The sequence below is a fragment of the Epinephelus lanceolatus genome, chromosome 1 (assembly GCF_041903045.1).
Source record: "Epinephelus lanceolatus isolate andai-2023 chromosome 1, ASM4190304v1, whole genome shotgun sequence".
Classification (NCBI taxonomy): domain Eukaryota; kingdom Metazoa; phylum Chordata; class Actinopteri; order Perciformes; family Serranidae; genus Epinephelus; species Epinephelus lanceolatus.
In genome coordinates, this window is record NC_135734.1 from 45,507,937 (window position 1) to 45,532,458 (window position 24,522).

The window sequence follows — 24,522 nt, forward strand, 5'->3', positions numbered from 1 at the left end:
GACTTCCAGTGCCAGACAGCAACAAAAAAGCCGTCCTTTAACGTCGGCATGATACACAGCTGGTCACCAATATTGCGTAATGGTGACCAGAGGCATCGGGGGGAAAACACAGCAGGAACCACTTGAGTCTTTGCAGTGTGTTTCAGATTGTGATCCTGCTGGAAGGTCCACCTGCGTCTCATCCTCACCTTCTTGGTGGATGGCAACAGATTCTTCAAGTATTTCCCGGTACATTCATATTCCCTTTCATAATTTGGATTCTGCCGGTACCATGAAAAGATAGAGAAGAAAAGATAGACCATGAGAAGAACAGCTCCACCATGATGCCTCTACCGCCAAACTACACTGTAGGTATGGGGCTTTTAAGGTCACACACAGAGCTATGATTCCTCCAAACATGACACATCGTGTTGGTGGCTACGCGACATTTGGAGAAGATTAGAGGGAGAACATCGTGTGGTCAGATGAGACAAAAATCTAACTTTTCTGCAAATAGTATGACATATTTGGAATTTGAAGGTGGAGGCGTCATGGTGTGGAGCTGTTTCTCTTTTCATGGAACCAGCAGAATCCAAATTATCAAAGGGAAGATTAATGGAGCCATGTTTCAAAAAATTCTTGTGAGGAATCTGATGCCATCCACCAAGAAGGTGAGGATGAGATGCAGCTGGACTTTCCAGCAGGGTAACAATCAAAAACATACTGCAGACAAGACTCTCAGCTGTTTCCAGAGACAGACAATAAAGGTGCTGGATTAGACTCAGAGTGCTGTCAGACCTAGAGTCGTCTCCTTTGGTCTGAATCAGGAACTAATTTTGTCCCAAAGTTGTATAATTGCCTAGAGTTGGTTCGTGTTCTCACGGCAGCATTTACAAGAGGACCAGATCAAATACCTTATGTGAGAAAGCTGCTCTTGATTGGTCAGAATTTCCATGTGGGAAAAATCCAGGAAGTAAAGCAAACGTTGAAGAAGAGTACACTTGCAAGATAAATGTGACACTTTCTAATGTCACAATGGAGGGACAACTACGCAGGTTGATTTTAGCACTGCTCATCGTGGACTATATTGCTGTCATTGTTCATTTTAGTCAAACCATACAGTTTGAAAACGAGGCGCGGCTCCAACTAGAAAACAATGTTTTGATGCATTGGATGTGCTGAATGTGCAGACCACCTCTTCAAGAAGGTCTCGGTGTGGTTGTTTTGGTGCACACCTGAGTGTGATTGCTGTGTTCACACCTGTTCAAATGAACCACACTGAGGGGGCAAATGAACTTGAGTTCAACTGAACCGAACCAAACAGGGCAGGTGTGAAAGCACCCTTAACCCTGATAGAACATTCGTGGAACAATGGACCAAAACCACATCTGAACACTGAGAGATTGCTTTCTTCATACAGGAAGCAAACAAAGGCTCTTACACCAGTTATTAAATATATTTTAATAAGCATGTTCAGTACTTTTATTCCTGTTATTCCATGTAACATTATATATACATACATATAATGTAACATTATTTACTCTGCCATCTTGTACTTTCAAATTAGCACCTGCACAATTCAAGAACGCTATCAAAGGTTTGTTTTAATCTCCCCAGTGTTACGCTTCAAGACTATCTGGGTAAACAGCCGACTAATAGGTATTCAACAACTGAAGTTTACCTTCTTCATGCGTGAGGATCTCTCCACAGTAACATGCTGATAGTTTCAAACACAGACATAAACCATCTTTTATCACACAGTTACACATGAACTTTAAATCTCAGGTCTGGTTCTGCTCTTGTTTGCTTGGAAGTGTTTTTTTAACAGTACCTTTATCTGAGACCGGTTTTAAAAAGGTCCATTCGTCCCACCTCTGGGGTTTAATACAATCAGCAGACTCTCAGAGTGGTTCTGAAAATGATTTTAAAGTTCTTACATCAGTATCAGATCTGCTGCTCTGACATCTGGTTTGGGTTTTGCGAGCTAACTCAATTCTTATAATAAAATAGAAGCTTCGATTGATGCCTGGAGGACTTGTGCAGTACAGATCTTATCAAAGTGTTCAGCTGGTGGGGAATCGCGGGAGTGTTTGGACTGTAACTCGGCCAAACAGCAGCTTCACTTCAGAGACCAGATTTACCCAAATATGAGACCACAGTTTCACTGCCACAGACCGTATTTCCTTACATTTAAATTTCCGATTTCATTCCTGCTGGTTATGATATTTTACTTTAAGTGGTCTGTCAGACAGGATGTAGATAAAACCGAGCGTTCCCTCCCTTCTCCACAAATAACCTCCATCTCATCAGACACAAAGGCTCTGCATAAATCTGTCTGACTCAACAATCGCAGCAGCGTGACAGTTTCACTGGAGCCCACGCTGCCTCAGTCGAAGATTCTGAGAGTCAGTTCTGCTCTGATTGAATAAGAGTTCAATATTGAGAAAAACAAAACTATTTATAGTTGATCTCATGTCAGCTTCTTGAGCCACATTATCAAAGGTCCAAACAGTGACGCTCGCTGTTGTTTTCTTTTATTTCTTCTTATTCTTCTCTGCTCAAAGTGTTTGTGCAGCAAAATAAGTGCAACAAAAACTCATCAAAACTGGCAGATGAGTTGTAAATTCAACCCACGACTAAAGCACTATTCGGACGGGATTAGTTTTACATGGGCACGTGGGGTAATGTCACTTTACCACAGGACGTCGGTAATAGGCTATTAATGGCCAATTCGCACGGGATAAGAAATCTCAGTAAAACTACCATAAGTGGGAGGGGTAAATCCATTCACACACCGCCGTCCCCTCCTGTCGCCATGTGCGTATGACGTTGCTTCCTGTGCGTACCACACTCCTTCCAGGCAAAACACACTTGAATCGTGTTCATCGTAGGCCCACAGTACCTGAGGTTTCACACGGACTTGTCCGACTGTGAAGTGCAAGACTGAGTGCTTCTTCAAGAGCCTCCATGCTTAAAAATCCGCGAAAAACCAGTTGTAAACAGGATATGACGAAATATCTACACACGTATTTACTGGGATTCGTATAACCTGGATTAGTATAACCTGAGGTAATTTTCCGGGACCCTTTTACAGAAGGTAATCTTTACTGACATCGTGCGGTAATGATTACTGACATGGCACATTCGGACGGGACTAAAATCTCTGGTAATTATTACTTTATCTCACGTACCTATGGAAGACTAATCCTGTCCGAATAGGGCTTAAGGCACAAAAAAGGACACTTATTGACCTGAAGGTGGTGCTGTAACAATCGACTTTACATTTCAGCAATTATCTCAAAAACAGCTTGAATTCAAAATTCTTTCACCATATTCATCTTCTTAATTCATCTGCATTATTTGCTCCGGTAAAAATGTCAACTTATATGACTTATATGAAATTTCGATACGTCAATCCATTTTAAAGTTATACATTTTCAAGCCTTTGTCTTTAAAGTCAATTTAACATAAATACTCAAATCAAAAATGTCACGATCTTTGTCTTTTAAAAGATCATTTTGCACATCAAGAAAGTCACAGTTCCATAACCGCTTATCTTGTTGGAGGTTGTGTGTGTGTGTGTGTGTGTGTGTGAGGCGACAGTGCTAACCACTGCACCACCGTGCCGCCCCTCAACTGCAGTTCCAAATGTGATCAAAAAACAGTCTCTCTCCATTGACTACCACTTTTTCTTTCCAACATAAAGTTCAATGGTGGACGTCCTGCGTCACAGTGTTGTGCACCTGATGTGTGTTCTCGTCGGCTCGCACTGAGTCATCCTCTACATTTTGGAAAAGCTAGCAAAACCACAACCCAGAAAATTTTCAAATTGCCCATCATAGTGTTTTACTGGAAAGCATGTGCAGCTGCATAGTGCTAGAATATACTGACATTTAGATGGACTCAATTCAAGCTGCATCCTCTGAGGCTGAAAAATCGAGCCAACACGGATGTTAAGAAAAACTGCAGATCTAACAGAGTTAATCCCCACATCTTCCATGTTAAAATGTCCAACTTTACAGCAGAAATAAAAACGTTTACAGCCTTATGCAACAAAGAGTTTGGGTTTCTGTAGTTACTATCAACATTCATGACGACTGTACCGGGGTTAATTTTTCTATGACTCACTCATTGACTTCTTATTAAGGCCCAAAGTTATGCATATTTGTTGGCGGGGCTGCTCTGAGTGACAGGCTGTCTGCAAGGTGTCGCTGTAGTTTGAGACAGCTCCACCCTCTCACCCATATATGATCACTTCTGGCTCCAAAAACACAACATGGTGATGCCACTGCAGTTACAGTACGCACAGCTTCAACCAGCAGGGCCCTTATCTATGTATTTACATCACTTGCTTTCCCACAAAGTCAGATTTGCCCCAGGTGCGTCCTACTCGCCCAACAAAGTCTCTCTATCCTCTTAAAGGAAATTGTCAATAAGACCTTCTTGTCCTCTTAATACTTCCATCATCTCTACATGTTGTGATAACACTGTTTGTAATAGAGTTTCTACTACAGCATCCTGTGGGGTCAAGAAACGAGCAGTCAGACAGGTTGTAAACAAGCAGGCGGTATATCCAGATGATTAAACCACTTTATCAGGAGGTCAGACTCAAAGTTGAATCACCCGGAATATGTCGATATAAATTTGGTGTATGCTGATGGATGTTCATAAAGAACAGTCTGGAAAATACATTTATATCTCAGCTTTGTTTTCTCCTTCGACTACGTTTGATTCATCTGCCAACATTTGCTTCTGGCGACTGGAGAAGTATTAACTAGTACTGAGCTAGGAAAACCTCACAAGACCAGTAAAATATTATTCTTGTATATAAGATTATGTGTGGCTCAGCACTTCCTCCTTTATCTGGCTCCATAATCTTCAGATCTACTGCTGACAGAGCTGCCAGAGGGGCAGCGAGGGGAGACGATCCTGCTGAGAGAAAATGAATCCAGCCTGGTCGTTTTTTCCTTCAGGGCATCGCATCAGAGGAGTTCAGTCCCACTAAGTTACATCTCATCTCCATCATATCAGTCAGTTAAAGTTAATGCAAAGAAATGGATAGCTGACAACCTAAGATGTGAACAGATACATGCAATAATTAACTCTAACATGTGACAGTGGATTTTGTCTGTAAGCATATTATGTGTGATGAGTTTTGATCTGTTTTACATGCTGCGTTTTGTTGTTTTTAATTTTTCTAGGATGCCTTTTTACAGCTGGCGAAGGGACTGACGATGAAAACTAGCATTTAAGATAATTCGGGTGCATTTACATTTGCTAAAATGTTGGCTAACGCACAGTCTCATGTCTTAAATAAATAAAAAAAAAAAAAATTCCACTTTGTCATGAAAGACCATATAAAGGAGAAACAATCCAGAGTCAACATGTTTTGTTTTTTTATTTCTCATTGTCACAATTGACAGTTTCACTCCACCGTTAACAAGCAGTTGAACTCTGCATTTCAGGCTGTAACCATTGAGAACCGTGGCCACCGCTTTAACGTCACCCTGATCGGCTCCAGTGAGAATCAAAGGATAAGAGGGGGCCGCTGCACACGTTTGGCCCTTCAAGTCAGATTTAATAAATCACAATCATGAAAGAAAATTAGGCAACAGAAATAAGACTTTGTTTAGAAATCAGGCAAAAACATGATGTGCTTTGGTGGTTCCTTTGGCAGCAGTGCTTCTCCTCACTCTACTGATCAACATGGATAATTAGTAAACACACTGAGAACACCAAGCAGCACATCACAAGCATCTTCTCACACAGTTCAGGTACAGCTGTCAGTAAGTGCTAACAGCAGGGCAGCGCTGATGGGAATAAAGTGGAATAAGGCCGCTGTACACTGAACTTTGCCTCGATTCATTAAAGACGCACAAGAAAAACCTGCTCTGTCACCTTCCACCTCGAGCCACGGCGAGACGGAGAGAAGAGCTCAGGTAGAAAAAGATCAGGGTTTATTTTAATCCATAAACGGAGAGGGAATGACGAACAACGAGAGGAATTCTCTTAAACAGCCACAGTAGCACTTGATGGTGTTTCAGAAGAGTACTGATGAGAAAGAGAGAGGAGATGGTGGAGGACTGAAGATACTGGTGTGGTAGAGTCAAAGAAGATGGCGATGAGACGAACTAGGAAGTTTTCAGGTGGAGATCAGGGTTGGATGTTGATTTAAATTGCAGAAACAGCCTTCTACACCCACCTGATGTCCAGAAGCATAAATCTACTGACAGAAGCTTTGGGTCAGTGTGGGGCAGCAGACGTCCTGCTTCGACCAGAAACGACCCCAGTAAAGCAAAAGCAAGGTGTCGGCTCCCAACTTCAGTCGTGTCAGATCACTTCGATTGACACAGGATGCAACATGTGAAACACATCTTTAGCATTTGATATGAAAGGCTATTGAAGGGGAAGAAACAAAAACACAAACTGTCTCCGTGTCCCTGAAAAGTCGACATTTAGAAGTCCAAAACCCAAAATGGTGCCCAGAGTGCAACCTGCCTGCGATCTCTCAACGTGCTCCCACACACCAAACCCTGCTGCACCTAAACACCAACACCGTTCTGTCCACACCTCCTCCTCCTCCTCCTCCTCCTCCTCTTTCTTCTTCTCTGCCTCTTCCCCAGCTGGACGGGGCGCTCAGTAGCGATAGTGGTCCGGTTTGAAGGGCCCCTCGGTGGGCAGACCCAGGTACTTGGCCTGCTTGTCTGTCAGCGTGGTCAGCTTCACCCCCAGTTTATCCAGGTGAGCGGCTGCCACCTGCTCGTCCAACTGTGGAGACAGATAGAGGAAGATGCTGTTAGATCAGACTGCTGTTTGCTTATTGGCCTCTCTTCTGTATTAACACATTATCTGTCTTGCAAATGTTTTTTCTTTTGAAGGTCTGATGCTGTACATATGACGACAAAGAACTTTGTCACTCAGCAATGTTTCCTCAAGGGAAATTGTCTCAGAGTTGTGAGTGCTAACTTCAGATTAAAGCCACTAATCCTTGTCTTCATTACAGATCATTCTGATTTGGTTTTTATGGTTTGTTATTTACAAAAAGCTGAAATTATCTATCACAACTTTCCTGAGCTTGAGGCAACTAAATTGCTTATTTTGTTAAAACAGTCCAAACTACATTTCTGAACTTATAATGATAACAAAAAGCTGGAACAAAATAACGTTTGACATTTGTTTGATAAATGATAAACGTGCCCACAAATAACAGTCAATGTTTTGAGCTTGTGAAATTTTATTAAATTAAATTAGCGTGTGTATGTCTCACTGTCTTGTGCAGAGATGTTGATAATGTAGTGAGTCCCCCGGACCCCCAGGTGGTCATTGGAGCCGGGCCTCACTGAAGTTTATTTTTTTGACAAACTACAAGGAAAATCTCATTTTGCACGAGATATGATCGGGTTCTCACACATTCTAATGAGCAAAACTTTTCCACCACTCTTTGAGGACCCAGAATAAAATCTTCATCTTGGAAAAACATGAACTTAACTGTGTCAACTGCACTGGTTAAAACACTCATTCACACATACTCTACACACTCTTCCCTCTCTCTACCAAACGCTGCCACGCCACGTTAAATATACATGCAGCATCTATAAGCAGAGGGTTTTGCCAGTACAAGTATGGAAAATCAGAACCGTGAAATTTTCCATTAATAGCAAGAATCAAATAAGTAGTTTGAGTTTAATTTGCCTCACTTGGCACTGCACAATGTCGGTGCTGAAACAATGTATGCAGCCCAAAGCTGACTCATATTAGAGCTACGTTGTGTCAACGGCACACTTACAGAAAATTCCCAGTTTTCACACACGGAAAATAATCCCTGGAAGATTATTGTGACAATTTTTGTGAATTTTTGTTACTAACAGCAAAATTCAACCAGTTTTCCAAAACTTTCAATGATTTTTACTAATTTCATGACTTTTCCAAGTTTTCCATGACCATGGGAACTAGTTCGATAAAAATGTGCCATTGCGATTTGAGTGGACAATATCGCGATTTGCGATTACAATATAATAATTTAAAAAAAAAAAAAAAAGGTATCATTAGTCTTGTTGCTTGATTCAGTGTTTCCCGTACATTATATCAGGGGGGCACTGACTGATTATGGACAGTGTTAATAACCATGAACAGACTGAGCACAGGTCACACAGCAGCGCAGCATGGCACTGTACACACAGCGGAGCGAGCCTGTGTTGCGTTCAGGCGTTGTCACGTAAATGACAAATTCCAGCACGTCATAGCACAACACAGCAGCATGTCAAGTGGACTGAACCCGAGCAAAATTGCTCAATTTTTCATTTGTTATGGAGTCCGTGATTTCCCTGTGACACTTGCAAATGTTTGCTTAACTGTGCTTGGATGTTGTTTTATGAGGCTCTGGCGGCTCTCAGTTGTCTCTTTGTCTTTAACGTTACACGGCTCGGCTTTCTCTCACATGCATCCTTCCTGCTTTTCCCTGTGCTGTGCTGTCTCAAGTGTTGATATAGATTGGTCGTGTTGCCGCGGGACGTGGCGACTTTAACTTTTAAACTTGTACACAGCACGTCTTTCTGTTAAACGTCGCCGTACCTGAATCCAAAGTATTACCATGTAATAGACGTTGGGGTTTTTTTCCGCCACCAACTCTGCCTGTTCATGGTCGTGCTCATGCTCTTCTTCTGCGTCTATGTTGGTCACTGCTGCATGCTGGCTGGTCACCTGGCCATACGTGCCGCACACACCAGGATAGCCTGGGGCGTAATGTCAACAAACTCCACACACTACAGGAGAGGCAGTCACGTCCACAGGCGCACACGTTAACATTTATTTACATTAAATTGCAGCCTTTTATGCGGTTATGTAATCACACAACCTGACATCACGATTCCAACTGCAATTAGATTAATCGTGCAGCACTAACGGGAACCCTGTATGATATATACACGGTAAGAAAATGGCAGCTGAACATATTTCTTCAACACGGTGCAGGACATGAGTCCATACAGTATCAGTGGCACATTCACATCATCACTATTATCAGGAGAAACATATGGCTTGTTGCTGCGTCCCCTGAACTGCAAACATCATTTAGTCATCATTGACATGACTCAATACAACATCTGTCACAGCAGATGAGATGAAAAGTTACAGGAATGCCTGTGTGGATTCAGGTACATTTTCTAAATCTAAAATTTTAAAAGGTCTACCGGCAACAGTGGCTCACAGAGCTTCAGAGAGCTATGGATGAGGGTCAGTGGGCACCGGAACAAATCACAGACAGTACAATAACATCTGAACAAGTGATTTCTGTGACATGAGAAATACTTTCAAGATTTCAACATGGACTTGTTCATAATGTAGCATTATCGGGGAAAATAACAGTGCGTTCCCCAGGTGCACTGACAGTGAGTTTACTTTGTCCTTTCCAAGTTACCTCACCGGGGGCGCGGGAAGCTGCAGAACAACATCACTGAGTATGAGACACTGCAGTCGGCAAAAATCTCACCTCAGTTTTCTGCTTTATGTCTAAATAAAAACTTATGTTATCACCTCACATTGATATAATCTGTGGAGTCAAAAGCAGTCACATTTTTCCTACGACTACATCCTCTTTTCTGAATATTTACTAACTTTAATTTGTCATGCAGGTGGTTGTTCACAGGTTTATAAATGTTATACATTGATTTCATTTCACAAGCTCAAAATCATAACTCGTTTGAGCCAACAGAGGATTAAGCAACACTTCTGTGGATCGACTGATGATTCAGCGTATTTCAGAGAAGCCTGAATGGATCTGTAAAGTGATCCTTGTGTGTAAGAATACCCTCTGTGCTGACACATACGGAGGACGAATGTGAAGGATTTATGTGGAAGGTAAAGAGTTGTCTTGGATGGAGGAAGATGTTCTATGGGAATAACCTCACTCTTTAAAGCTCTATATCATCTCTTTTACTGCAAAGCACCAAATAATTGTGTTGCATTCGCCAGCAGCTTCCTCTTCCTGTCCAGCTTTTGTATCTTGGCTCGAAATTCCTGCCCGTCTTATGAACCCCGCTCCCTTTGATGTAGCCGCTGTCTTCACTACTCACTGTAAAAACATCACATCTGGGATTTACTGCTTTAATTTTTTCACTGCTGTTTTCAGGCTTAAGTGAAACACACTTCATGCCAAATTCAGTGTAAAGGAACTGACAGACACCACATGAGACTGCCCTCAAAACTAATAGTTTTCATACCAACTAAATCCCTCTTTTTGAAGTCACCCAGCCGGATCTACATCTTGGCTGCATCCATTCCGTCCTCTGGTTACAACCCTCAACACTGAACAGACATCTATTGTTTGGCTATTGCACAGGAAAAACACCTCACCTCCGACTACACCAATTACATATTGTTTTCATAACTTCAAACTGTCCCTTCCTTATTGCTGTTGCTGTAAGTTTTAGATCATTATCGGTGATTTTTAAATTAAACCTGACAAGTAAAGCCTCTGACCAAAAGTCTGGCCCAGAGTCTGGTTTTCAGACAGCTTTTTTAATGGCTCAACAAATGAAAACAATCGATCAGTCTGGCTTCTCCGAGCAGGAAAATACTATGTGACAGAGGGACACATTCAAGGTCCTAACTTGAATGAACGAGGCAAACCGACAAGAATTGAGCCTTTCACTCTTAATTTAAAAAAAAGAAAAAAAAAAAAAAGGGAGAAGTAGGGACTGAGGATGATGAGACGGTCACACAACTACTAGGAAACGTGTCCCATTTTCCCTTTCTGGGAACCAGTAAAGTACTCTGTGTATTTATTACAGAGTACAGACCATGGTGCTGACCTAACGTTTGTCTCTCTTCAGAAAGTTACTTTTGGGCGGCGCATAGCCTAAACAAAGGAACATTAGATATTTTCTTGAAGAAACATGATGTTAGCAAGTGTTTCGCTAACATTAGCGAACTTAAAATGTGACTGTATAGGTTACATGTCTGAGGAGACTGTGAAAGTCCCCTAGCCACATCAAAATTAGACAAGCCCAGCAAATAGCACATCTTATGCCTCCCATACTCTAGAAGACTTAAGTCCCTTTTACACTGCCTGTTCAAGGTGGGAATATCTCGCCGTTACGCTGCTTCACTGTTCTGTATAAAAAAGGTACAATTGCAGAAAAGGGGGAGAGAGTTGTCTCGCCTCTGAGTCAGCATCAGAGATAAAAACAGTGCTGGAATGATGTCTGTATAAAAGGGGCAGCTGGCAGGATGAGATCATGGGCGACAGGTGTGACGTTTTTGCGACTCACAGCAGAAGATCAAAAAAGTAGCTTTTAGTCGTTAGCAGCTAACTCAAAAGGAAAAACAGTGTCCGAAAATGGCCGCAAATTGGGAGAACAATGACGTCCGCAAGCTCCTGATCCTCCGAGTAGAGGATGAGTAAGTGATTGTTATTTCCATGTTATGCCATTGCAATTCTTAATAAAGGGCTGCCAACGCATATGTTATGTGTCACACTAGACGCTGACGCTATTGTGTTACATGTCACACCCATCACACCTCTTTGATTCCGTGATGCCAGCATGCAGTCTTAAATCACTCAGTGGAGCAAATGATGTTTTTTGTTTTTTTTTCGTAAAAATGCAAAAGCGGCATGAAGAAGGGACATCGTAGCTGCTCTACAGCACAATCTGTGCAAAGAGGGCTTTTGAAAACACTTTTAATAGACATTAATAGAGTTGTCTGAGGCTCCGTTGTGTTCCAAGCTCGCTCAACTGTTATTGGAGCACAGAGCGAAGGGACTTAGGAGGGGCTAATTGTTGGGTTTTGGTGCAAGCCATGAAAACAGGGCATAACTAACTTGATAGCATTTAATTTTACTCTCCTGACTAGACGTGGATGTGAAAATCCAGTTTTAATGCTGAGATGCTGCATAACATACACTTCATAATCATAGGTGTGACCTCTGACCTTTTTAGGCAGGAAGTAGACTCCAATGGGGTATTTGGCGGTATTCGTCCACAACTCGATCTGAGCCAGAACCTACAGGGAAAAGCAGGTGATGAGACTCAGACAGGGACTGTGTTAAATAAAGCAGACTGGATGCAACTATGGTGTCTTTATGTCAAATTAAAATATTGCTGTAGCTTTGAAAATCATGCAACTAAAGAGAACTTCACTGCAACTTTTTCCCTTCTCTCGCTCACACAAAGTCACAGTACCTGGTTGGTGAAAGAGTTGCTCATGACGAAGGATGGGTGGCCCATGGCACAGCCCAGATTGACCAGTCTGCCCTCAGCCAGGATGATGATGTGACGGCCGTTCTTCAAACGAAAGCGATCGACCTGAGGAAGAGGAGAAGGATTACTGCTTCTGTGATGGTTCAGATACAGAGCTGAGACTGATGTTGGAGAGCCAAGCTTTAACAGAGCAAGAATACAGAGGAGAAAACTAGATGCCAAAGTTCGAATATGAACCCCGGGCAGCTTAAAATGGAACATTCCCCAAATAAGAATAAGGTCTGTGGAAGTTTTCCTACCTGTGGCTTGATGTTGACCTTCTCTGCAGCGTTTTTGTTGAGCCAGTTCATGTCGATCTCACAGTCAAAGTGTCCGATGTTACAAACGATGGCATCGTCCTTCATGTTCTCAAAGTGACTGAAGATAAAGCAATGACATTTTTATTCAAGAGTTCAGTAATGCTTTGGATAGGGCACGCACTTTGTGAAACTTTAATGAAAGTAGTTTTCAGTTCAGGTTGAGTCGAAAACATCAGGTCAAACTTACTGTCCCAGGATGATGTCCTCACAACCGGTGGTGGTGACGAAGATGTTTCCTTCCTTACAAGCCTCATCCATGGTGGTGACCTCATAACCTGCAGAGGAACAAAGGAGGAGGGGAGTTTGTATTGTGGATCAACAGTTTGGTGTCCTTAGAACAGATTGTTGAACACTCAAATAAAGCAAACGCCATCTTTTTATTTGACAATTTTACAGGTTACTACATAATAAGTAGGTTTAACTTAGTATTTCTTAATTATCTCATCCACTCAATTTGAATGTGGATTTAAACAGTGACATAAAAGATTTCCTGAGATTATTCCAAAAGGTCTACTATAGGTCAGTTTGCAGTTTGAACAAAACCAGAACATATTATTGGCAGTGGATCTAAACTGTCGGTGGAGAGTATCACTCCGAGTCCTCAATTGGTTGTAGAGTCTCAGTGCAGACTACCACCGGTCTCTCTCTGCCACCTTGTGACACAGCTGCAACACGACAGTTGGGCTGCAACGCCTCAAGGGGCATTAAATCAAACATATTATTGCTTTAACATGCAACAACATGAACAGTATCTGGTGAGAAGTGTCTTTAAATTACAAAAAAAAAAAAAGGACTGTGTGAGCTAGAAAGCAGGAATGCAGCAATTTATTGGTTCAACATCCATATCGGCCAATATTGGCCTCGCTGACCGCCATCAGCCTCAATCAATTTTGAGCAGACTAAAAAAGCAGAGCTCAAGACTAACGGCCTAAAACTTAAACTACTGAGCAGGTACAAGAACAATACAATTGTTAATTGGCAGACAGGCTCTGTGATCTCACTGTTGTGTTACAAGATGGCAGCTACTAGCCAGCCTCTTGTGGACAATGGAAATTGTGCTTGAGATGAACAGAGATAGGGACGCCTTCGGGACAAAAGGACGCAGTCAACTCACTATTGATATGTCAAAAGCATTGTTTTCCTGATAACACTAAACTGTGAACGACTAATCCGTGCTTGTATCGGCAGGAGGAGAGCTAATTAACAAATACTGCTGCAACAATTAAGGAGACATAACTGAGCATGGGAATGTCTCATATGCTTTAATCATAATGTTTTAGGGCACTATAGTTAAAACTTTAAGTTTGAATAAGTGCCTGACCAAAACAAAATGCATCTCAAATAAATCTTGAGGTTCCCAGCTTTCAGATGACGTATAGCATTTTATGAGTCATATGCTGTTGACCCCACTGAAAAAGTAAAAAGGAAATGAGTCTATGGGGTCGGAGGGGGGTTACTGATTTCTGCAGATTGTATATAATTGGTACAATCTTGTCAGCTCTGAGGCAAAATGTGATTCCCAAGGTAACCAACTATCCTTTGTCAACTCATGTATTTTTGCACAGCGGTGCCCTCTCAGAGTTCCCATTCATTATTATACTGTTGTTTTGGCCATCATCACCTACCCTCCATGGCAGCCTGCAGGGCGTTGATGGGGTCGATTTCAGTGACGATGACGCGAGCTCCGAACCCACGCAGAGCCTGGACACAGCCTTTACCTACGTCACCGTAGCCAGCAACCACGGCAACTTTACCAGCAATCATCACATCGGTGGCTCTCTTGATGCCGTCGATCAGACTTTCCCTGCAGCCGTACAGGTTATCAAACTTACTCTGCAAGGAGGGACACAGAAAATATATTATTGCATTTTAGTCAACAGGATGTTGAGATTATTACGGTGAGAGAAGATTTCCAGAGATTATTTCAAAAGGTCTACTACAGGTCAGTTTGCAGTTTGAACAAAACCAGAACTTTTAAAATATACCTGCTTGTAAGGTCACATTTTATAGTCAAACTCTCACTGTTCATTCAACAAACACATCTAAACTATTCTTTCATTACTGAGTGGTTCCACTAGTGACGATGTGTAGACACGACAGGATGCAGCTGCTGAGGATTAAAGGTCGAGGCTGCTTACCTTTGTGACTGAGTCGTTGACGTTAATGGCGGGCATTTTCAGCTCGCCCTTTTTCATCATCTTGTACAGGTTGTGGACACCTGTTGTGGTCTCCTCTGACACGCCACGGATACCTGAAAACACAAGGTCGCATGATTATGGAAAACATGATTACAGACATGGGTCTCCTGGATTACAGGCGAAGAAATGACGTCAGTGAGCGTGGCTCCTAAATCAACATAAAACTACGAACATTGTGCACAAAGCAAAAGTGAGAGAAATAAAATTCAGACATATATAGTTCCTCTTCACAGTTGTGCCTGTTTTTAAAATCTCTTAGTACTTTAACTGTTTGTTAACTGTTGGTGGTGAGTATCACTCCGAGTCCTCAGTGTGTATCTGGGTCTCAGTGCAGACTACCACCGGTCTCTCTCTGCCACCTTATGACACAGCTGCAACACGACAGTTGGGCTGCAACGCCTCAAGGGGCATTAAATCAAACGTATTATTGCTTTTACATGCAACAATATGAACAGTATCTGGTGAGAAGTGTCTTTAAATTACACCAAAAAAGGATTGTGTGAAAACGCTGGCTGATTGTACAAAAATAATTGACTGGAAAGACAAAGCAAGAGAAAATCCATCTTCAGAAACTAAAAATATCATCGCGACTGATGGCTGTATCTGCTCTGCAGCTATGTCGCACTATGTGCCCAAACAAATTTCCTGTTAATTAAGTTTCTTATCTTGACTTCATGCATGAAAATGTTTCATGTTACATAATTTTGAATTCACAGGAGTGAAGCTGCCCTGTGAGCCGGCTTGTGCCAGACCACTGCCGCCATCTAGTGTCCAAAACTCTACCCTGCATGTTCCAGAGTGGGAAAATCATCAACCACTGCATGATGCTGGGATGTCTCCTGGTCAAAATCAGTTTCCTGCAGCAGCCATTTTAGAACAGATAAAGGGCCCAAAATTAATGGGTGCTTTTCATTATGCCAACCTATGCCTCCTTGCATCCTCTCTCCTCCCATGACTCAAATAGTTCCCTCTCCACCATCATGGAAGAACTTCCAATCCCTTAAATGCACCTCGAGAAAAGAGAAGAAAGGAGGTTCTTGGAGTAGCTACGAGTGAGGAAACACAGGGGCATCCTATGCCCAAGTCTTATCAAGCTGCGTGACGTATAAGTGCTACACATCCACATGTGGCACAGTAACTGATGTCACAAAGACTGATGCTACCAAACCAAGGATTTCTCATTTGGCAGCTTTGGCTCCTCCATCCTCGCATCTGTCTTACATCATCGCTAAGAGGAGCAACGACACAAAGAGACAAGTGAGGGAAGCAAGGAGACACATTAGCATAATGAAAAGACCCGATTTACCCGAGTTGAATGGTGGTAAAACAGTGAAACCTAACCTGACATCTGACATCACCGTCACAAAAATCTGCCAACAGCTCCAGGCCAGGCATCGCTAAACCCTTAACATGTCAGTGATGGAACAGCGAGTGTGTTGTGTGTTGTTATCAGTGAAACTTCAAACCAACCTGCCAGCAGTTTGGGGTACTTGGTGTGGACCATGTTGGTGAGGTCACCTCCGTCGTCCAGGATCATGTTGAGGGGCTGACCGTCCTTGAAGTACAGAGTCTGTTCGATGCACCACACGTACTCCTCATCGGTCTCACCTTTCCACGCATACACTACACAAACAGAGACATATTCACTTATTTGGCTTCTCACTGAGAGGCATGCAAGAGTGTTCGCACTCATTGGCAGTGGATCTAAATTGTCAGTGGAGAGTATCACTCCGAGTCCTCAATTGGTTGTAGAGTCTCAGTGCAGACTACCACCGGTCTCTCTCTGCCACCTTGTGACACAGCTGCAACACGACAGTTGGGCTGCAACGCCTCAAGGGGCATTAAATCAAACATATTATTGCTTTAACATGCAACAACAGGAACAGTATCTGGTGAGAAGTGTCTTTAAATTACCAAAAAAAAGGATTGCGTGAGCTAGAAAGCAGGAATGCAGCAATTCATCGGTTGAACATCCATATCGGCCTCGTTGACCGCCATCAGCCTCAATCAATTTTGAGCAGACTAAAAAAGCAGAGCTCGAGACTAACGGCCTAAAACTTAAACTACTGAGCAGGTACAAGAACAATACAATTGTTGATTGACAGACAAGCTCTGTGATCTCACCGTTGTGTAACAAGATGGCAGCTACTAGCCAGCCTCTTGTGGACAATGGAAACTGTGCTTGAGATGAACAAGAGATAAGGACACGTTCGGGACAAAAGGATGCCATCAACTCACTATCGATAAGTCAGAGGACACACCTCACTGTTTTCCTGATAACGCTAAACTGTGAACGACTAATCCGTGCTTCTATCGGCAGGAGGAGAGCTAATTAACGTGAGCAGCCAGTGGCCCAAACAACAGCTCACAGAGACTGAACTGAGCTACATTATGATGCTTTCAAGCTCTTCTCAGTGAGAATGAGTACTGGGCGAAGGTAAAATGTAATGTTCATTGTACTCTTGTAAAAAACAGATTTTCATGAGAAACTTTTGTTAAAAATGAGAATTTTGTTGATGTTTTCAAAGCACAATTCATTGTGCAGCCCTGGTATACATAGAGGTGATGTTTGTTACCTGGAACGCCAGACTTTGCGATGGCGGCAGCAGCGTGGTCCTGAGTGGAGAAGATGTTACAGCTCGACCACTGAACCTGTGGATGAAGACAGAACGTCAGGAGGAGGAGAAAGTGAATCTAAACTCATTGAACAGGTGTTATACATGTTAATACAACTGAAGTTGTGTGTTTAACTGTTGGTGGAGAGTATCACTCCGAGTCCTCAGTGTGTATCTGGGTCTCAGTGCAGACTACCACCGGTCTCTCTCTGCCACCTTGTGACACAGCTGCAACACGACAGTTGGGCTGCAACGCCTCAAGGGGCATTAAATCAATTAACATACAGCACTATTATTTGGTTAATATATTTTTATTTCAATTAAAACCAATTTTAAACACAGTATTTTACAGAGTGAAAATATTAGCCCAATGACCAATTTCTAAGGCTTTAAAGCTACGATGTGCCAGGTTTGGAAAGTATGTCTTGTCCATCTGCCACTCAGTAGGTGACCTTTGTTTTGTTTTGTTTTGTCTGGCTAGTTAGTGCAGCAAATTTAACAACTACTTTCATATTTTACCAGCATGACACTGGAGCCAACTTCCAACCCTGGAACGTGCTTTGGTCATTTTAACTTCACTCAAACAGGGCACATCGAAAGAAAGTCGGGATGAGGATGAGCGTTCAATTATAGTGATATTTTTTTTATCGTTCCATGAAAATCTCATACCACTGCAATCCTAGCGGTAGGTTTGACGATTCGTAACATCGGAAATGTGGACTTTCATGCAGAGGAGCTTGACTCATTTTGACAAAAAGATATTAAAAGATGGATAAATTAAGTTAGATAAAACGTCTGTCGATCTAGACATCAAAAATTCTAATTTAGGACTGTTTAATTACTTTTAAGGCCTAATATTTAAATCATTGGCTTGAAGATATCTTAAGACTTCTTAAGGACCCGCCTGGCTCTATAATATGGTGTCTCAGATTATCTATCAATGAAAGGCCATTGCATTGTGAACAAACACTGCCAGCTAGTGTCCAAACTTCTAAACTGCAGCTTGCTGTCCAGTTGCATCAGTTTCCGACAGTAAGTTAGGTCCTGTCAAATCAATATCAAGCCAGGTAGCATTTACACACTGATTCTTTAAATGTAAAGTAGAACTGCAAATGACAGAATTACAGTGTCTCCACCACCTCAGAGAGGAGTACATCCAGTTGTGGGGGAAAAGCTGAGAGCAGGTTTTTATTCATTCTCTGTTCTTTCTCAGGGTGCCAGTTCCCGCAGGATGAAGCCAGTCATGTTGAGTTAGATAAAACTAACGTGATAACAGAACACACCGGCCTTGAGGCAGACAGAGGGAGAGAGAAAAGCCCAGACTCACTGAGACTGTTTGTTCAGATAAATGGATCAATAAAATTGTCCTCTCTGTCAGTTACTACTGCTGGAGTGCACCTTAGCAAGGCAGAACGTTAGGGAGGTTATACTGGCATAGAAGCATCATCAGTGTACTCAAGAGCTCTCTTTTCTGATAAATCCAACTTGACTTGTCTATAAACATTAATGCCACAACAGCCATTTGTCCAAAAGAACTGCAGTATTCTTATTTTTATAATCTACTGGCCTTTACTTGACAAACTGTTTGTGTTTAATGAACGAAGAAACCACAAGAATGTAAAGACTAACTGAGCAAAAATCCACATCTGGCAATGGGTGTTTTATCTCTGGGGAACATTTAACTGGGTTTGAAAATGTTCTACCCAAAGATGTTATTGGAACAGAGTGGAAACAAAGTTCACGCTCACCACAGTACGAGAAAGTATGACAGGCCTCCCTTAATAAAGAAGGAAGGGATTATGTTCTTTTTTTTAGATCCGAGAGGCTCCTTTTCTAAAATGTGCCTGCATCCATTCTGAGATTAAAAATCATCTACTTCCATTTACAGTGTTTTTCTGAGTCATGGTGAGCAATGGACAATCTCCTGATGAATGCAGCTGGTAAATATTACCTCAGCTCCGAGGGCGGTGAGGGTCTCGATGAGCACGGCAGTCTGCAGGGTCATGTGGAGGCAGCCAGCAATACGGGCACCCTTCAGAGGCTTGGTCTGACCATACAGCTCCCTCATCTTCATCAGACCGGGCATCTCGTTCTCTGCAATTTCGATGGCCTTGCGCCCCCATTCGGCCAGGCTGATGTCAGCTAGGAGAGAGGGGGAGACAACAGGATGTTAAAACATGATTACAAAAAAAAAAAAAAAAAAAAAACATTTTCTTGTCTGGGCCTTAAGGCTGAGTGTCCACAAAGTGTTTCTGAGCGCCAGTGTCCATTTTCTAATAAGGAGAGACTGTCCATCCTGAGCTGTATGATATGTCAGTCAGAAACTATGACAAAAAAGACAGACAAGCCCATCTGTGGAAGCAGATTGGCCGGATACTGAATGTTGCTGGCAAATGTCACGCTTGTGTCACCGCACATGTTGAAAGCTTGTTGTTAGCTGTGTAGTCAACCCTCTGTTAACGCGCCGTTATGTGAACTACCTGGCTAACATTAATGTCTAGATATTGTTGTCAACAAAGCCCACACGCAGCGCCTTACTGCTCTTTTTATGAAGTGCTCCCCAGCTTCCTGCTACCACTCTGTGCCAAAGAAAAACAATGAGGACACAAGCCATTAAGGTTTCCATTCACAACAGACTCCATTTCTTTAATCCTGTTTGAATCTGCTTGTCTGTAGATTACGACTGCAATGTTCTTAGCTGCTACGTGCAGCTCAGTCCACAAAAATTTCCGCACCCTTTAGTGTTGAGTTTTCCCTAGGAGGCTGAAATCTGGCATGGTCAAGTGTGTGAGACTATGTGTGTGTGGTTGAAGGTGTGTTTCTGTGTGTGTGTGTGTGTGTGTGTGTGGGGGGGGGGGGGGGGGGGGTCAAAGTTTGTGCCGTTTGTGCCAACTGGCCAAAAACACAAACACACACCATTTGGCCACGTCCCCTTTCATGAGTAATGAACCCGTTGTTGTAGGGACGCTTCAATGAACTAATGACAACTTCCTGTGAGACTGTGTGTGTGTGATTGCTTGAACAAGTGGGTGCTTGTGGACATGTGGCTGCAGCCACTGCAAATTCGCACTTGTTGTAATTCAAAAGCATGACCAAAAAGCACAGTGTCCATATTTCCTGGAGACTTGGCACAACTCTCAACACGATTTAAACTGACACACAACATGAATAAGATTTGTTTTATGCCCTGGGGCACTAATAAATATGTGGTCTTTTCAAATCAGTATATCTGCTATAGTTTAAATAGATAAGTCTTAAGAAAACAGACAAATACGAGGTTATTTGCTGTTTTTCCTGCTGCATGTGTCACTTTCTAATATCTGAGAATACAGCAGTTATATCGCCTGATGCTAACAATGTTGGCGCTGTACTAAGACAAACAACCACAGCTGTCTGTACAGGCACTCTTTTCATCTCCAGACAGCTGCTGGTGCTGTGCATGTGCAGTTTTTTAAGCCTTATCGGAGATTAGAGGACATGATCGCACAGAATGAATGTAACATAATTATTACCTTTGACTGCAGGGAACCAAGTCTCACCATGACTGATGCAGCACAGCAATATCAACGTTTAACTCTTAAAAGTGTCTGAACAAGCAAATAATGATGAACAGGATGTGATGCGTAAGTACGTGTTAGAGCATTGTTGCATCACCTGACTCTGGGTCAATATTTCATCCATCAATGGTTAAAGTTACAGGATTGTACATTGACAGCACCCAACGTCGGTTTGTTCTTGCTTTCACTTCTTGTTTTTTTTAGCAGCAAAGTGCTGATCATGTCCTGATACAAAAGCTAAAATTCTCCACACAAACTAAGAACAAGTAGTTCTGCAGATCAAACACCAGACTAAATGCATTTTGACAATCACCAGCTGGACCCACATTTTAACAAATATAAACTTCTGACAGCACTAATCTCAATCCTTTAACTTTAAGATTATCATGATGCAACAGAACACCTTGGGTGAAAGTGAAGCATGTTGGTTCAAGCTGTGGGCTCTACACTGCTGCAAGGTAAACCTCAGGGTGCACAAATCCCAAAGTACAACCCACCCTCCACAATTAGAGGCTGCGGCCTGTGCAAACACACCTCAGGGCTAACTGCACCTAACTGGCCCTAGCCTGACTGACCAGCCAGAGACGGGATAAGAAAAACGAGTTCACACTGGGGTCAAAGGGCCTGACTCAACTAAAACTCCACTCGGCTGATTAAACTACAACCATCAGACGTGAATCGCTGTGTGGTCCTGTAGCTGCATGAACAGAGCAGGGTACCAGTACCGACAGGCACTGGGGCTCAAATCCCATCCAAAGCCACCTATTAACAGTTCAGTATTAGCATGTGAAGTACGGCGATCCACCAGGTACAAGTGCCCTCATAACCGCTTTGAACTTTGTGCCAACAGCTGAAACCAGGACAGATATTTGGAAAGGCACCAAAGCCAGACCTGTGTGCATGACATGAATAGTTTTTGAAGACCTTAAATGCAACAACCTAAAATATTCACACTTTTTTGAAGATCTGATCATTGCAGCTGTAATGAAATAACACCCTGCAGCAGTAGCTCCCTCGAACCCCTGCTGCAAACCCGCCAGCCTAAAGCATCAACGCTGGAGTACAAACTGTACATTTCAAAGACTGAGCCAAAATGCAAGTCAGTTAACATGTCAGGACTTGACAGACACAGTCACAGAGCAACTCTCTGACACTAACTGCAGGTAGTCAGTAGAGAATGTGCAGACTTTGCCCCAGACCTATCTGTTAGCAGGACGTTGTGCAACTTTTTCTGCTTCTGACCAGCTGCTCCACAGCAGGTCAACAACTGTCACATTTGGCACACAATGACTGAATTGTTACAGCTGCGGTTATTTTAATAGATCGCACCCAAAATCTCCTATTTAACATACATGTGCTGATATTTTCCACTCACTTCGTTTGTCAAGTGCATTTCCATTTTTACAATGCAAAGCTGTTCAAATTTATTTGTATTATTTATTTTTTCCCTTTCATACGATGCTTTTTCCTATCTGGAGCCAAATAAAGACATCTGGAGAAATTAAAGATTTTTTTGGATTCCTAAACTTGAAAACAACTTTAACCAAACTCTTTGTAGGCTGTTGCACAGGGGCACCACGTGTAGCTCCAGCATTACTACGGTATGCAAGTTGCACACAGTGCAGCTCAATCTCTGCCTGCTCCTGTCACTCACGTAAAAACTGGCGGCGAGGCGCGGGGCATCGCGGGAAATGTAGTTTGCAAACCCACTGAAAGCATAACGACGTTACGCCCCCGGCGTCGCTAATAAACTACAACACCCAGAGGCTGTACACATCGCCTCTGCCCACGAAGAAGCCCATGTTCGGCGTTAGTTCGACTGTAACATGTCGATTCATTCTCAGATTCAAACAAACTGCAAGCTGCGAATGTTGGAAATAGAAAATTTACGAGTGAGAAGCTAAAAATCACCGGAAAGAACAACAGATGTGCTAAACATTTAGCTAAACGACAATAACAACGCAATACAATTCTCCACATGCTAGCAAGTTATTGTTAGCAGCAGCACGAGGAAGAGCTGTGAACCCTAAAATTAGCCACAAATCAGTCTTAAAGATCTAATTACGTTTCTTTAGTTACACAATTAGCTTTTAGGCTAAATCCGGCTGCTAAAAGGGGCTGTTACCCGACATGCACCTCAATATAAACTTCACAACATGCTAGCTAGCAAACCGCCGCTCTGTCGTGTTAGCACGGTTGAAATATTATATTCAGACACTGACCAACTTTGTAGGGAAGTTTCTCAGACATGGTTGTTTTCTGGTGTTGTTCCGGGCAGGTTGGTACAGCAGCAGCAGCCTAGCCGACGGACAGAGGCAGAGAGGGAGGGACAGAAACATGACGGCTCGCTTTTTATCGTCGAAGCCACATTCAAACCAGTTTACAAGTAGGGGCGGTTCCAACGCGGATCTACTCTGGATTCCCATTGGCTGCGGGAGCTCCCGCCCCGCGTGTGAGGGATTTGATTGGACGATGTCTGGACAGACAGCCAATGATAAGTCGAGGTGTTGTTTGAGGGGGAGGGACTGTTTGGAAGTGTGGTTGGAACAAGTTTTGTCTAGTGTTTTTGCCTTTGGGCAAATAAGTAACATTGCAGCTATTATCAACACCACCACATTTATATATATATTTATAATTTATTCTAGATGAGACAAGCACATGTCTCTTTCACCACATTCTTTATGATGCACTTAAATTCATACATTAATTTAAAGATATTTTTCCAATATGTTCTCTCTGTAAAACAGAAATTGAATCAATTTTTCATTTATTCTATCAGTGTACTTACTAGGGGTGGGAAAATCGACACAGCATAGTATTGCAATATTTTTGTGTGGCTATAGTGTATCATCACACAGTGCCTAGTATCATTTTAATTATATAAATGATTAATATTACAAATACAACTTAAACTTTAGGTAGCCTACTAGAATAATAAAACCAGTTGCTTTTTCAGTCCAGTAAATACATTTTGCTGCTGCAAAAAAAATGGCTGAAGTGAGATGAACAGACTGAAAACATACTAACTTATTAGATAAAACAGATGTTAAGACAAGAGACCATAAGATAAGATAAGATAAGATAAAACTTTATTAATCCCACACGGGAAATTCACGTCACAGCAGCTCAAAGCCCAGACAGAAAAAGGAGGGTGACAGTGTTACTAGAGTAAAAGAAAATTAAAGATTAAAAAATATAAAAATATGTGTAAACAGTATATATATATATATATATATATATATATATATATATATATATATATATATATACATACATATAGATGAAAATATATATATATATTTATTTACGTTGACAAAGTTTTGCTTTAAGGACATAATTTACAGTTGGAAAAGGGTAATAAATTGCAATATATAGCAATATATTTCATTGCAATACTCAGCATATCACCACATATTTAAAATCGCAGTAATATTGTATTGTGGCTTAAGTATCGTAACGATATCAGTTTGTGGATCCTCTGGTGATTCCCACCCCTTGTACTGACTCAAAAATTTTGTGTTGAAGCTTCTTTGTTAATTTACCTAAACTCTATCTCTATCTATAGAGTGCTTCAGATTACACCAAATGTCCATCTGTGTTGTGTTGAACTACAATAC

At 42.1% G+C, this 24,522-nt stretch overlaps 1 protein-coding gene and 4 non-coding genes across 5 annotated transcripts; all 5 read right to left on the minus strand.

Annotated features, from left to right (window-relative positions):
- Nucleotides 1-5,353: 5,353 nt before the first annotated feature.
- ahcy (adenosylhomocysteinase) lies at nt 5,354-23,267 on the minus strand. The gene is made up of 11 exons (XM_033627364.2): nt 23,128-23,267; nt 19,300-19,490; nt 17,310-17,385; nt 16,204-16,356; nt 14,674-14,786; nt 14,161-14,368; nt 12,723-12,810; nt 12,476-12,593; nt 12,159-12,281; nt 11,908-11,979; nt 5,354-6,747 (listed from the first exon to the last, which is right to left on the minus strand). Exons 1-11 carry the CDS (start codon nt 23,153-23,155, stop codon nt 6,616-6,618), a joined length of 1,302 nt encoding a protein of 433 aa, XP_033483255.1. The 5' UTR covers nt 23,156-23,267; the 3' UTR covers nt 5,354-6,615.
- On the minus strand, nt 13,107-13,241 carry LOC117257569 (small nucleolar RNA SNORA17). The gene has a single exon (XR_004501706.2). It is a non-coding gene; the product is annotated as a small nucleolar RNA SNORA17 (small nucleolar RNA).
- LOC117257571 (small nucleolar RNA SNORA17) lies at nt 15,011-15,145 on the minus strand. Its single transcript, XR_004501708.1, has one exon. It is a non-coding gene; the product is annotated as a small nucleolar RNA SNORA17 (small nucleolar RNA).
- On the minus strand, nt 16,442-16,576 carry LOC117257570 (small nucleolar RNA SNORA17). The gene has a single exon (XR_004501707.1). It is a non-coding gene; the product is annotated as a small nucleolar RNA SNORA17 (small nucleolar RNA).
- On the minus strand, nt 17,483-17,617 carry LOC117250793 (small nucleolar RNA SNORA17). Its single transcript, XR_004501147.1, has one exon. It is a non-coding gene; the product is annotated as a small nucleolar RNA SNORA17 (small nucleolar RNA).
- Nucleotides 23,268-24,522: the final 1,255 nt, after the last annotated feature.

Bases quoted from the DNA above. Each gene is read 5' to 3' on its own strand.
- ahcy (XM_033627364.2), bottom strand. From the start codon at position 23,155: ATGTCTGAGAAACTTCCCTACAAAGTTG. The intron at 17,386-19,299 runs GTAATATTTACC...CTTCATCCACAG, and splicing joins TCACCGCCCTCGGAGCTGAG to GTTCAGTGGTCGAGCTGTAA. The intron at 16,357-17,309 runs GTAACAAACATC...CTGTTTGTGTAG, and splicing joins CGCAAAGTCTGGCGTTCCAG to TGTATGCGTGGAAAGGTGAG.